Here is a 14,887-nt window from a genome sequence, read left to right as displayed (position 1 = left end):
TTTTTTGAGACAGGGTTTCTCTGTGGCTTTGGAGCCTGTCCTGGAACTAGCTCTGTAGACCAGGCTGGTCTTGAACTCACAGAGATCCACCTGCCTCTGCCTCCCAAGTGCTGGGATTAAAGGCGTGCGCCACCACGGCCCGGCTGAGTACTGTTCTTTTGAGGTCTTTGAAGAATTTTTCTTGGCATTGTGATGAATCTGCGTAAATGATTTTTTTTAAAAGGCTGTGTCTTGGGCAGTGATGGCACACGCCTTTAATCCCAGCACTTGGGAGGCAGAGGCAGGCAGATCTCTGTGAGTCTGAGGTCAGTCTGGTTTACAAGAACTAGTTCCAGGACAGGCTCTAAAGCTACAGGAAACCCTGTCTCTAAACACACACACACACACACACATACATACACACACGCACACACACACAATGGCTATGTGTTTGCATATGTGTGTACACTTGTACCTAGGCACAAAGATCAAAAGAGGACATCAGAGCTCTGCAAGCTACGTGTGTGTGTGTGTGTGTGTGTGTGTACACTTGTACCTAAGCACAGAGACCAAAAGAGAGCATCAGAGATCTGCAAGCTAGTTTACAGGTCTTTGCAGGATACCTTGCTTGTGACATTAGTGCTAGAATCTAAATTTGGGTCCTCATGATTGCTCTAGAGCCGTCTCTAGCCCCTAAAGTAATGTTTTAGTAGAATTGTGCACATATATATATTTCCCCTCTTTCCAGGTTACTGGAATTAAAGGTGAACTCTACCAACTTGCCCAGGCCTACTTGCCTTCTCGTGTTTTTAATTTGCTTTTTCATGATGATCAGTCATGTTGAGCATGTTTTCATATGCCCTCTTGACCCTCTTGCTTTCTTTTGAAAAATGTCTGTTAGGGGTTTTTATTTTTAATTTTTGCTACTAAGCTGATGTCTTTATTAAGATTTCAACTGCTGTGATAAAATATTATGACCGAAAGCAACTTGGTGAGGAGAGTGTTTATTTCAGCTTACAAGCTGCTCAGCACAGTCCATCACTGAAGGAAGTCAGGGTAGGAAGGGATGCAGAGCCCACGTAAGAATGCTGCTTACTGGCTTGCTCCTAGTTGCTTATTTTTTGGTCTTTTGTTTGTTTGTTTAGTCTTTCGAGAAGGCATTGTAAACCTAGACCGCAGTTTCCCAGCTGACCAGACCGGAGTAATCACACAAAAACTGTATTAATTACAACACTGTTTGGCCAATTCCTCAGTCATATTTCTAGCCAGCTCTTACATCTTAAATTAACCCATTTCTATTAATCTATGTATCATTATGAGGCTGTGGCATACCGATAAGGTTCTGGCATCTTTCTCCTTTGGCAACTACGTGGTATCTGCCTGGCTCCACCTTTTTTCTCTATCTGTGTTTGGATTACCCACCTGGATATACTTCGCCCTGCCATAAGCCAAAGCAGCTTCTTTATTAACCAGTGGTAATAAAACATATTCACAGCATACAGAGGAAATCCCACATCACATGTGTAACAGCTCTAGCTGTCCTGGAACTCACTTTGTAGATCAGACTGACCTCGGACTCAGAGAGATCCACCAGTCTGTCTCCCAAGTGCTAGGATTAAAGGCATACACCACCACCACGTGGCAGATCTGCTTTCTTTTATTCATTCATTCATTCATTTATTTATTTATTTATTTATTTATTTATTTATTATGTATACAATATTCTGTCTGTGTGTATGCCTGCAGGCCAAAAGAGGGCACCAGACCCTATTACAGATGGTTGCGAGCCACCATGTGGTTGCTGGGAATTGAACTCAGGACCTTTGGTAGAGCAGGCAATGTTCTTAACCTCTGAGCCATCTCTCCAGCCCACAAATCTGTTTTCTTATAGCACCCATGACAATCAGCCCAGGGGCACCACTGCCCACAGTAGACTGGACCTATATCTTTATCATTCAAGAAAATGCTCTACAGACTTGCCTACAGGCCAATCCTATGGAAACATTTTCTCAGTTAAGATTCATTCTTTCCAAATGATCCTAGTTTATGTCAGTTTAACATAAACTAACCAGCACAATTGAGTATCTTTCACAGTTTATATAGTAATCTCTATCAGATGTAAATTTGCAAGTATTTTATCCCACTCTGAAGCTGTCCTTCACTCTTGTTTCCTGCACAGAACTTTCAGTTTGATACAATTCCATTTGTCTCTTTTTACTTTTGTTGACTGTGCAAACCTTGCCTAAAAGCTTTTACCTGTGTTTTATATTATATAGTTTGATGTCTTTTAATCCACTCGGAGTTACTTTTTGGGAGGAGTGAGAGGTAGGAATCTGACTTTACTGCATATGGATATTTGATTTTCCAAACGTTTTTTGCACAAGCTACTACCAAATCAGGCACACTTCCAACCAAACAGTAAGTATGCCTATCATGAGACAAGTTTGAAAAAGAGTTTGTTTTTGCTGGGTGGTGGTGGCACACTCCTTTAATCTAGCACTCAGGAGGGAGAGGCAGGCGCAACTCCGTGATTTTGAGGCCAGCCTGGTCTACAATAGCTAGTTCCAGGACAGGCACCAAAGCTACAGAGAAACCCTGTCTCGAAAAACAAACAAAAAAAAGTGCAATAATACAGAATATTTTTCTTGTCTATGAACAGGTTAGCTTTCCATTTATTTGTATATTTTTCCATTTTTTTATGAATACAACTTCATGTTCCCAAAGATAGTCTTCAACTTCTGATTCTCCTGCCTCAACCACCTGAGTGTTGGGGTTTGCAGGCAGTTTATTTGGTGCTAGTGATTGAACCCAGGACTTTATGACTGCTATGTAAACTTTTGCCAACTGCTTACAAACTCAACCCCTGTACTTAGGTATTTTTTTTCTTGTAGCTATTATAAATAATACGCTTTTCTCAACTTTTTTCATACAGCTATTAGTGTTTAGGAATGCTATTGGTTGTTGTGTGTTGATTTTTTTTTTATCTGGCTACTTTTATTTGGTTTTTTGGGGGCTTTGGTTTTGGTTGTGGGGGGTGTTTGTTTTGTTTTCTAGGTTTTGGTTTTTTGTTTTTGGTGTTTTTTTTTGTGGTTTTTTTGGTATTGTTTTTTGAGACAGTTTCTCTGGGTAACAGCCATAGCTGTCCTGGGACTCACTCTGTAGACTAGGCTGGCCTTGAACTCACAGAGATCTGCCTGCCTCTGCCTCCCAAGTGCTGGAATAAAAGGTGTGTGCCACCACCACCCAGCCTTAATTTATTAAATCCAAAAATTTAACAAGTTTTTATAAATAAGATCATGACATCTACCAATAATGACATTTTAACTTCCTTCCATCTTGAATCCTTTTTATTTCTTTCTCTTGCAGAATTGCTTTGGCTAAGACCCCAGTATTGTGCTGAGTAGAGATGACAACAAGAATGGTCATCTTTGTCTCCTTTGAGACCTTCCACCTTTTCCCCATTCAGTATGATGTTAGCCATGAGTATGTAATATATAGCCTCTATCATAGTGGGATAAATTTCTTCTATATCTAACTTACTTAGTTTTTAATCATAAAGGGAGCTTGAATTTTGTTGTACTTTCTCTACACCTATAGACATTATATATTTACCCTTCGTTTTGTTAATGTGATACATCAGATTTGAACTATCTTTGCATCCCTGGGATGGCCACCTAATGATGGTGGATCCTTTTTCTTTTTTTTTTTAATAATTATTTGTATTTTATATATATATATATGTATGTATGTATGTATGTATGTATGTATGTATGTATGTATGTATTCTGCCTGCACGTATGTCTGTGTATAGGCATCACACCCCTTGAAACAGGATTTAGAAACAGCTACAAGCTGTTATGTGGGTGCTGGGAATTGAACCTGGGTCCTCTGAAAGCAACCAGTGTTCTTTATAGCTAATAGATCTTTCCACAGCTCAAGGCAAAATGAAATTTCACATTATCTACCAGTTTGTTGCTATTTCACCCTCCTGCACAAATCCTTAAGCTTCATTATTATATATAGAAAGAATGTTTTATTTATTGTTTGGTTTTGTTTTGTTTTTTGGTTTTTCAAGATGGTATCGCAGTAGTTTTAGAGCCTGTTCTGGAACTAGTTTGTAGACCAGGCTGGCCTCAAACTCACAGAGATCCGCCTACCTCTGCCTCCCAAGTGCTGGGATTAAAGGCATGCGCCACCACCGCCTGGCTTCCCTTTTCTTTTTTAAATTTTGCTATTTCAACCTTTTATTCTTTGTCTGGCTGAGGTTTGGTAATCTTTAATAATTTTTTAAAGGACCAACTCTTGGGCTGGCCAGATAACCCCAGACTTGTTCTTGCTCTGTTTGTATTATCTTGGGGTATGATGTTAACTGTTTAGAGATCATTCTTCTAGAGTTCTCCAATGAAGAAGTGATAACTCTTCTAGATATAAACCATATATTGTACACTAATATCTAACAAGTAAAAGAACGTAGCCTTAAATATATACTGATTAAAATAAGAATTAAATAGCATAATTATCATCAATAAGTGTGGTACTAGATTAGCTGCTTAACAAAACAGAGAAAATGTCTTTTGTTGCACATTAAACTGGTTTTTTTTTTTTTTTTTTTTTTTTTTTTTTTGGTTTTTCGAGACAGGGTTTCGCTGTGGCTTTGGAGCCTGTCCTGGAACTCCCTTTGTAGACCAGGCTGGCCTCAAACTCACAGAGATCCGCCTGCCTCTGCCTCCCGAGTGCTGGGATTAAAGGCGTGCGCCGCCATCGCCCGGCTAAACTGGTTCTTTTTTGGATTTTCGAGACAGGGTTTCTCCGTAGCTTTTGGTTCCTGTCCTGGATCTAGCTCTTGTAGACTAGGCTGGCCTCAAACTCACAGAGATCCGCCTGCCTCTGTCTCCCGAGTGCTGGGATTAAAGGCGTGCGCCACCACCGCCCGGCTGAAACTGGTTCTTGTTAGAACCCTTCCCTGAAGAGTTATTGGTAGCTAATGTTTGCTGGAGGGTGGGGAGAGAAAGTTGTTTTCTTCAGTGATACAGCCACTGTTAAGTTGCTTATGCTCCAGTAAATAGCCCCTTTCCCACTTTTGCAAGCAACTCTGTTTAAAGTCAGTGACACTACACAGCAAGCAAAAGACATGAAAATAGAGATTCTTGGGAAGGGGCTCTGTGGGAGAAAGATGGGAGAGGGTAACAGTGGTGACAGTTACATTATATACATGTGTGAAACTGTTAAATAATAAGTATATGAACTTTCTGATTAGAAAAAGATATTGTCTTTGCTAGTAATTACATGCATACCAAAGAATACAAAATAAAGTAGTAAGTTCTTTGTCCCTAGGGAGCCAGTAAGCTTTGAAATGCTGCTACTGTCCTAGGTGGGAAATACATTGGCACCTTTTTAACACTGTTGATTGCAGCAGTCTAGGGATAGCAGTTAGACATGTTATCAAGAGCCATCAATGTGTTCATACTCTTTGGTCTTGTTATTTCTTTCTGAAACTGTCCCTATTAGGAATAAATATGTGTGCATGTATTTGTATATACACTCAGATGCTTAATATTATTTAAATATTTGACAGTATTTTAAATTTCTAGTAAGTCTGAAAACAAGACTATGTGAATATCTAAGAGAATATTTTGCTGCCTTGAATAATAAAAATAACACCTTTTTGCTGTAACAGCCATCTTTCAGTAACTCACCAAAATGACAAACACAAAGGGAAAGAGGAGGGGCATGCTCTGTATGTTCTCTAGGCCCTTTAGGAAGCATGGAGTTGCTCCTTTGGTCATATACATGGTAATCTACAAAAAGGGTGATACTGTAGACATCAAGGGATTAGGCACTGTTCAAAAAGGAATGCCCCGTAGGTGTTACCATGACAAAACCAGGAGAGTCTACACTGTCACCCAGAATGCCATGGGCATCATTATAAACACATTAAATGCAAGACTGTTGCCAAGAGAGTTAATGTGCAGATAGAGCACATTAATCACTAAGCACTCTAAGAGCAGAGACAGTTTCTTGAAGTGGGTGAAGGGAAATGATCAGAAGAAAAAAAGAGAAGGGCACCTGGAATCAGCTGAAGTGCCGGGCTGCTCCACCCAGAGAAGCAGTTTGTGAGGACTGATGGGAAGGAAGGAGCCTGAACTGTTGGAGCCTATTCCATACGAATTCATAGCTTAATATACATAAAGAAATAAAAGTATCACAGCACCAGGAAGAATAATACATGTCTTTAATCCCAGCACTCCAGTTCCTCTTTCCAGAATTCTTCTATTCTGGCGGCCCCGCCTCTACTTCCTGCCTGGCTACTGGCCAATCAGCGGTTTATTAAAACAATACAAGTGACAGGGTACAAGACCATTGTCTCACAGCACATCAGCATTCCCAGCAAAATTGATTCTTGTGTATATTTTTTCAGGAAAGTATTGTTGGGACATTGGTTAGGAACTCTGTGGACTGCCATGTTCTCTTAGTAGGTGCAAGTGCATACCATGCTGAGTGTTTAGTGCTGCTGTTGTTTAATCTTTACCATCACAGTAGGACCTAAGATGCTTCATTTATGGGTTCATAGCCTATATGAGGAAACTACAGGGTGACACTTACATATCTTAATCTTCTGGCTCCCTGATTCCACAACCACACAGGTGCCCTCCAGTGAGGACCGTAAGCTTAAATAAGGCATCTGTGGTCACATAGATAATAATAAAATAATTTAAACTAGCCGGGCAGTAATTGTGCATGCCTTTAATTCCAGCACTTGGGAGGCAGAGTCAGGCTGATCTCTGTGAGTTCAAGGCCAGCCTGGTCCAACACTGATACGGGGCCCATGCCTAAATAAATCTCACCAATAAACTGAAAATTGTTCGCATATTTTCTGATTTGGACTATTTTAGGGTTGGTCTCAGGTCACACTCCCTGAAAGAGAACACTATGTAGTGTCTTGTTCTGTCAGTAAGGCCAATTCCATGTTATTTTTGTCTCGGTTGAGGGTGGGTGCAAGCAAAATGAGGAAGGGGAAAAAGTCAGTTGTAAAGTATTGTACAAATTAATCTAAATTAATGTATCTTTGTAAAAACATCATTCTTCTAAAGGAAATGGACAGTTATAGTATTTCCATATTGCTGAAATCTTTACTACTACTAAACATTTAGGGTATTGCTATATTTACATAATAATATTCCTAAGCTCTTACTTAAATGGTGGCAAAGTTTCTGTGGTGTGTTTTATAGGTGTAAATATTGTTGTCTTCTATTATTTGCTGCATATATTTGTTTATCTTTTTTTTTTAAAAAAATGTTTGTTTGTTTTTAAGATGAAAAGAGGCTTGATCAGTACTCCCCCATCAGATATGCTTCCTACAACTGAAGGAGGAAAGTCAAATGCCTGGTTACGGCAAAAAAATGCAGGCATATATGTTCGTCCTCGGCTGTTTTCTCCCTATGTGGAAGAAGCAAAGGTAATGATAGAGGAGTTTATTACCAACCAGATATACAGAGATTTACTGTTTGGAAATGGCCCAGACATCTATTAATAGGGAAAATGAAAGTAAATTCTAGTTTGTTAGTAATTTTCTGAAATATTTAATTATCAAAGATGTTTTAAAAACTTGTTAAGAGGTGTTTTACCTCATTGCCTTGTAAATCATTGTAATTACATGGCATAGCTGTGCTTTACGATCTGGATAGCAGGGAAATGTCTAAAGTAGGCTTCATTTGCTTATCTTCATCATAAACTAAGAGACATGCGATTTCTCAGAGTAATGTTCCAAAATAGCTGACTTTTGAGTTCAGTTTGGTTTTAGGGTAAACATTTAAGACTAAGTTTCAAGCTTGTTAGTAAATAGCAAGCCCTGTGTGTACTTTAACAGAGAGAACTCTCCAAGAAAATATAATAATGGAAAAATAACATACTAAGTTTTATTAGGTGTATTCACAGATAACGTTGGTGTGGAGTTTGAAAATCTCATAGAGTCTTAGAAATCAACAAGATTTTGTGTTTTGGCTTTGGTTTGGTTTGGTTTGGTTTGGAGACAGAGTCTCAGTTTGTATTCTCTGACTAGCCTCTAACTTGCCTCTGTCTCCAAAGTGCTAGAGTTAAAGGTGTACACTACTATACCTGGCAAAAAGCAAACACAACCAGTGCCCTTAACCACCCAACCACACATGCGTAATGTACAGAGGGCAGCTTTGTGAAGTCAGTTACTCTCTTTCCACCTTTACAAGGATTCCAGGGAATGAAACTAATTGAATGGTCAACATTGTAAGCAAATCTAAAACGGTAGAAGGGCCCCTTTGCTGGGTCTGGCCTTTTGGGAATAAGTGCACCCCTTGATGTTGCACATGCAGTGCTATCTATCTAGTCTCTCTTCTGCTCCAAGACTGCATTTAGCAGGTGTGGCACTGGGCCCGTGCCTAAGAAGAGTTCTTCCTCAGTAAATGTGGAATGTGTTCATATATTATATTATTTGGTCCATTCTGCAGTTTAGTGAGATAAATGCCTAAATGCCCCAGAACTTACTTAACAATATTGGTCTCATTTATAGATCTTTTAAGTAGCAATAATTTTTTATGAGCTATATATCCCCCTTTGTAACAGGGTCTCATTGTCTAACCCTGGCTGCTCTGGAAATCACTATGTAGACCAGGCTGGTCTAGAACTCACAGAGACCTGCCTGCCCCTGTAGCCCAAGTACTAGGATTAAAAATGTTGTCTTAGGGGGCTATAAAGATGGTTCAGAGGTTGAGAGCACTGGTTGCTCTTCCAGAGGTCCTGAGTTCAATTCCCAGCAACTACATGGTAGCTCACAACAATCTGTAATGAGATCTGGTGCTTTCTTCTGGCCTGCAGGCATACATGCAGGTAGAACACTATGAACATAATAAATAAATAAACCTTCAAACAAAAACAGATGCTGTCTTGGGGTTTCTATTGCTATGAAGAAACATGACCACAGCAACTCTTGTAAAGGAAAACATTTAATTGAGGTGGCATCTTACAATTTCAGAGGTTTAGTCCATTATAATTATGGCAGGGAGCAGCACGGTAGCGTGCAGGCAGACATGGTACTGGAGAAGGAACTGCTACATGTTGATATGCAGGCAACAGGAAGTAGACTATCTCACTGGGTATGGCTCAGACATATATGAGACCTCAAAACTTGCCTTTACAGTGACACACTTCCTCCAACAAGGCCACACTTCCTAATAACGCCACTCCCTATGAGCTTATGGGGGCCAGTTACATTCAAACTACCACAGATGTATATCATACTGTTTGGCCTAAAAATCAGTATTTTGTATTTTGAGCATTTTTTTGTTGCATCTGATACTTAGTATATGTAAACACTGTTTATGATTTGTATATAGTTTATTTCTGGCCAATTTTTATAGTCAAACTTTTTATTTTTTTTTTTATTTTTTTTTTTTTGGTTTTTCGAGACAGGGTTTCTCTGTGGTTTTGGAGCCTGTCCTGGAACTAGCTCTTGTAGACCAGGCTGGTCTCGAACTCACAGAGATCCGCCTGCCTCTGCCTCCTGAGTGCTGGGATTAAAGGCGTGCGCCATCACCGCCCGGCTAGTCAAACTTTTTAGAAAGTATCTTTTCGCCAGGCAGTGGTGGCGCACACTTTTAATCCCAACACTTGGAATGCAAAGGCAGGTGGATCTCTGTAAGTGGAAAAAAGTATTTTTTTTTTAAAGACTATTTATTGGCCAGGCGTGGTGGCACACGCCTTTAATCCCAGCACTCAGCCGGACAGTGGTGGCGCACGCCTTTAATCCCAGCACTCGGGAGGCAGAGGCAGGTGGATCTCTGTGAGTTCGAGACCAGCCTGGTCTACAAGAGCTAGTTCCTGGACAGGCTCCAAAACCACAGAGAAACCCTGTCTTGGAAGAAAAAAAAAAAAAGACTTATTATATATGCAGGCCAGAAGAAGGCACCAGATCTCATTACAAATGGTTGTGAGCCGCTATGTGGTTGCTGGGAATTGAACTCAGGACCTCTGGAAAAAACAGTCAATGTTCTTAACCTCTGAGCCATCTCTCCAGCCCCTGTGAAAAAAGTATCTTTTTAAGATATTCAAAGAGGGGCACTTAATTCTGTTCACTACCAATTTAAACATTATGAGAAATGATAATTTCATTCCTTTTTATATGATGATGGTAACCTTGCTGCAAGTGTGATCTCACCTTAGTGAAGGTTGACCAGCTAGCTCCTTTTCAATGTTCCAGTCAGTGCTGGATGAGATGATGGTGGAACAAACAGATCTGGTGAGACTCCGAATGGTTCGAATGTCCAACGTTCCAGACACACTTTACATGGTCAGCAATGCCATGCCACAGTGCTGCCACATGATCAGCCACCAGCAGATGAGCAGTAACCAATCAAGCCCTCCATCAGTTGTAGCCAATGAAATTCCAGGTAAGGCAGTACCTTTTTATTTCTTTGTATAATTGCTGTTCTAATCCTCTTACATATGCTAATTCTTCCCACATTTCAGTACTCCTTGTGCATTGTTCCTGTCCCTGTGGGGCAGAATCATTCCTCTTAAGAACTGATTTAGAGGAATTCAGACTTTTTTTCTGTTATACAAGAGCCTTTTCAAGGCAGGCATGATGGCACACACTGTCATCCTAGAAACCATGAGGGAAAGAAAAGGAAGAAGATCCTGTCTGCCCTGTCCTCCTCCCAAATGCAGTCACAGTTAGCTCCTTGAGATCCAGTTTCACCACACCCAGGATTGCTGGAATTCTGGTTTATGATTGACCATAGCTTGACTTATAACTGTCGTGTTCAAAAAGAGTGGTAATTAGTGGTCAGACACTTAACTTCCAGCCCTTACCAGTTGCCATTGCAGGATTTAAAATAAATTCAACAAACGTGGCATTATAAATAGCACCAATCATTTCTGCTTAGGAAAGATGACTGACACAGTGATAGAACTTTTCATCAAATACACAGTATCTTAACTGTTAGCTTTTGTCAGTTGTTACCATATTTGGCTACTCTATATGTACTTATGTATACATTTGGTAACATTGTGGAGAGAGGAGAGAGTTTTAAGGTTTGCTACCATGAGTGATGCTTTCTTTTTTCTTTTTGTTTTTCCTTTAGAAGCTAGATCAGATCGTTCTTGTACTCAAGAGAGATACACCTGCCTCTATCTCCCAAGTTTTAGGATTAAAGACCTGTGCCACTATACCCAGCCTGTAGTTTTAAGTTGAGTCAATACAGATACATACAAGCATAACTTCATTTTAGAATATAACCTTAAGCTGGGCAATAGTGGCACACACCTTTAATCCCAGCACTTGGGAGGCAGAGACAGGTAAATCTCTGTGAATTCGAGGCCAGCCTGGTCTATAGAGCTAGTTCCAGGACAGCTAAGGCTACACAGAGAAACCCTGTCTCAAAAAACCAAAAAAAGAATTTAACCTCAAAATCCCAAAACAGTCACAGTATGATTAGGAAAAGTCAACCTGTCTCTCCCATTTAGCTAATGAAACATAGCCTACCAAGGTTTTGTTTGTTTTTCCTGTCCTTTCCCTACGTACTATGAAAGGCTATGCAACTTATTGAAGAAGACTATCTAACTGTGTCACTTATGTATATGACTTTAGACAGAACGTTAGTTTTCTCATCTTCGGAATACAGATAATGCCTCCTCTCTAGTGTCATTGTAAGGATTTAAAGAAGTGTCACAACTATATTAATAGGAGTCTGCCTGGTTCAAAGTAAGCACTCATTCTAGCAGTTAATGTCATGATCTGTAGGCTTCATCGCCTATTTGCCTCAGCTCAGGTTCATAACTCACAGCTACTTAGTGTTCACACAAATGTGTGTGTTGATACCCAAAATGAAAGAGCAAAGCTATATTCCAATGAAACTACACTCAGGATAGCTCCAGGCTGTTTGTTTTCTCCTGTTGTGTTTTGGGGGTTTTTTTTGTTGTTATTTTGTTTTTCAAGATAAGAGTTTCTAGCTAGGCGGTGGTGGCGCACGCCTTTAATCCCAGCACTTAGAAGGCAGAGTCAGGCAGATCTCTGTGAGTTCGAGACCAGCCTGGTCTACAAGAGGACAGGCTCCAAAACCACAGAGAAGCCCTGTCTCGAAAAACCAAAAAAAAAAAGATAAGAGTTTCTTTCTGTAACAGCCCTGTCTGTCCTGGAATTCTCTTTGTAGTCCAGGCTGGCCTCAAAGTCACAGAGTTTGAGGCCAGCCTGGTCTACAGAGTTAAGTTCCAGAGCAGGCAGAACTACACAGAGAAACCCTGTAGTGAAAAACCAAAAATTTAAAAAAAAAAAAAATCAAAGTCACAGAAATCTACCTGTCTTCCTGGTCTACAGAGCTAGTTCCAGGACAAGCTCCAAAGCCACAGAGAAACCCTGTCTCGAAAAACCAAAAAAAAAAAAAAAATCTACCTGTCTTCCAAATGCTAGTATTAAAGGTGTGCACTACCACACCTTGCCTGTTGTCATAGTTAGGCTTACTGTTGCTGTGATGAAACACCACAACCAAAAACAACTAGGGGAGGAAAGGGTTTATCTGGCTTACACTTACACTTCACTGTTCATCACTCAAGGAAGTCAGGATAGGAACTCAAAACAGGGCAGGCACCTGGATACAGGAGCTGACACAGGCCATGGAGGGGTGCTGCTTACTGACTTGCTCAACCTGGCTTTCTGTGGAACTCAGAACCATCAGCCCAGGAATGCAACCACCACAGTAAGGTAGTCCCTCCCCATTCAGTCGCTGATTAAGAAAATACCCTACAGACAAGCCAACAGTCTGGTGTTAAGGAGGCATTTCCTCAATTGAGGTTCCCTCCTCTCCAGTGACTCTAGCTTGTGTTAGGTTGATATAAAACTACCTAGCACACTTGTGTTAGGTAGTTTCAAAGTGCTGGTCAGAGTCACAGCTCTTGTCCTGTTATCCCCCTGTATACATGACTATCTGGTATACACAGAATGTGCACAAATGGTTCACCTGTCATCTGTCAGTATTCTTACGGTTTGCACCCTTGAGCACTGAGTCTCCTGTCAAGCCAACTGTGGTGTCCTGCTATCTCTCACTTGCATATGTTACAGGCACCTGATGTCTGCTCAGAAAGTTTCCCTGCTTTCTTTGCCTGCTTAATTTCCAGAGCACTCATTTGTCAAGATTCTGCTTGTCTTAAGAAGCCTTCCCCCTGCCCTCAGTCAAGCCCGGTGCTGCTTCCTACACTGTATTTGCTTACTTAACTTACAGTAATGAAAGCCAGAATTTTTTGAGAATAGAGTTCACACCTTTTATTCTGTAACCCTGAATGCTCAAATTCAGCCCCTGCCTAGTATGTAGTCAGAACTCAAAACAATTGACGATTTGTTTGTGGTGCTGGGAATTGAAGCTAGGCAAGCACTGTCTCACCGAGCTGCATCGCAGCCTTAATGTTGAATATATTTGATATACCCTCACCTTCTGAAAAGAATAGGTACAAGTAAAGTAGTTTGGTGTTTTGTTTTTGTCTGGTTGGGTTTTCTCTCTGTAGCCCTGGCTGTTCTAGAACTCTTTATGTAGAACAAGCTGGCCTTGAGCTAGAGAACCACCTGCCTCTGCTTCCTGAGTGCTGGGACATACCAGTAAAGTTTTATTTGAGCTGTGACCAAAAATGATACAACTCAGGAGCTGTGTAGTATAATCAAGAGCTTTTGGGGCACAGAGAAATTTTAACACCTCGTAAAATAATTGAAGACATATAAATTGAACATTAAAATACTATCTTTAAAAAGTGAGAAGATTCTGCTATAGCATGTTTCTCCTTGGGCTTGGTGGGTAGTCTTGTATAGCTCAGGAATTGTCCTGTCTTTCTCCTTCTAGTTCCTCGTCTCCTCATTATGAAAGACATGGTGAGGCGCCTGCAGGAACTGCGGCACACGGAGCAGGTGCAGAGAGCCTATGCACTGAACTGCGGGGAGGGCGCCACCGTCAGCTATGAAATCCAAATCCGAGTGCTGAGAGAATTTGGTCTTGCAGATGCTGCTGCAGAGCTCTTGCAGGTAGAACATAATACTGAAGGGGAAGAGGGAGCCTTGAATGTCAGGTGTGTCACCTGAGCTGCTTTTTCTTCCTATTTGTTCTTTTGCTGCTTCTGGTGTCTGTAATAGCCTGCAGGTTTCTCCTGGTAAGAGGCAGTGTGTTAGAGCAACCTGAGCAGAGTTGACTCTACTGCTTCCTAGACTGTTGAGCAGATCGAGTCCTTTAATCACTGGAACAGCTCTTTCCTCAGCTGCAAAGTGAAGATAGAATGTGCTATAAAGCACCAATGTATCTGGGGCGGAATAAGCATCTAATAGGTGGCTACTACAGAATTGTATCTCAGTGGAGATTGAAGAGGAATAGAAAACTCCAGACCTCGCTGCTCACTCTTTGGTTACTGGATTTCCAGTTTGACTCTGTTATACTTACAGGTCTTCCAAGTATCTTGTTTCTTCTCTCTTTTCCCTTAGAAGTTGTTTTCAAACACAAGCCTAGCCAGGCAGTGGTGGCACACACCTTTAATCCCAGCACTTGGGAGGCAGAAGCAGGTGGATCTCTGAGTTTGAGGCCAGCCTGATCTACAGAGCAAGTTCCAGGATGGTCAGGGCTACACAGAGAAACCCTGTCTGAGGCGGAGGGAGGGGAGGAAAGGAGTTGGGGTGGGAGGGCACAAGCCTGAGACTCATGGAACAAGTGCCTCTATTTATTTTTTTTAACCTAGCAAGAAAAAACAAGCCCTCATTTCTAGTAATTAGATACAAAAGCAGTAATAGTTTTAGTTAAAATAGGGCTTGTAGAATAGTCTAATGATGAAAATATCTAAAAGATAACTATAAATAAATTTCATCTAGTTAGTGATGCAAACTTTCTTACCCCCAAATACCATTAACCTTGAT

The 14,887-nt window shown here is 40.8% G+C and overlaps 1 protein-coding gene across 3 annotated transcripts in view; it reads left to right on the top strand.

Annotated features, from left to right (window-relative positions):
• Btbd7 (BTB domain containing 7) overlaps positions 1–14,887 on the top strand; it is an 81,934-nt gene that overhangs the window by 58,203 nt on the left and 8,844 nt on the right. For all 3 annotated transcript variants that reach the window (XM_005343483.3, XM_026780817.1, XM_026780821.1), the window contains exons 7-9: positions 7,292–7,435; positions 10,208–10,397; positions 13,833–14,011. In XM_005343483.3, the coding sequence (XP_005343540.1) occupies positions 7,292–7,435; positions 10,208–10,397; positions 13,833–14,011 (513 nt within the window). The remainder of the gene's footprint in view (positions 1–7,291; positions 7,436–10,207; positions 10,398–13,832; positions 14,012–14,887) is intronic.

The sequence above is a fragment of the Microtus ochrogaster genome, chromosome 1 (assembly GCF_000317375.1).
Source record: "Microtus ochrogaster isolate Prairie Vole_2 chromosome 1, MicOch1.0, whole genome shotgun sequence".
Classification (NCBI taxonomy): domain Eukaryota; kingdom Metazoa; phylum Chordata; class Mammalia; order Rodentia; family Cricetidae; genus Microtus; species Microtus ochrogaster.
Note: the sequence above shows the minus strand (reverse complement) of the source record. Positions and strands in the feature narration are given on the sequence as shown.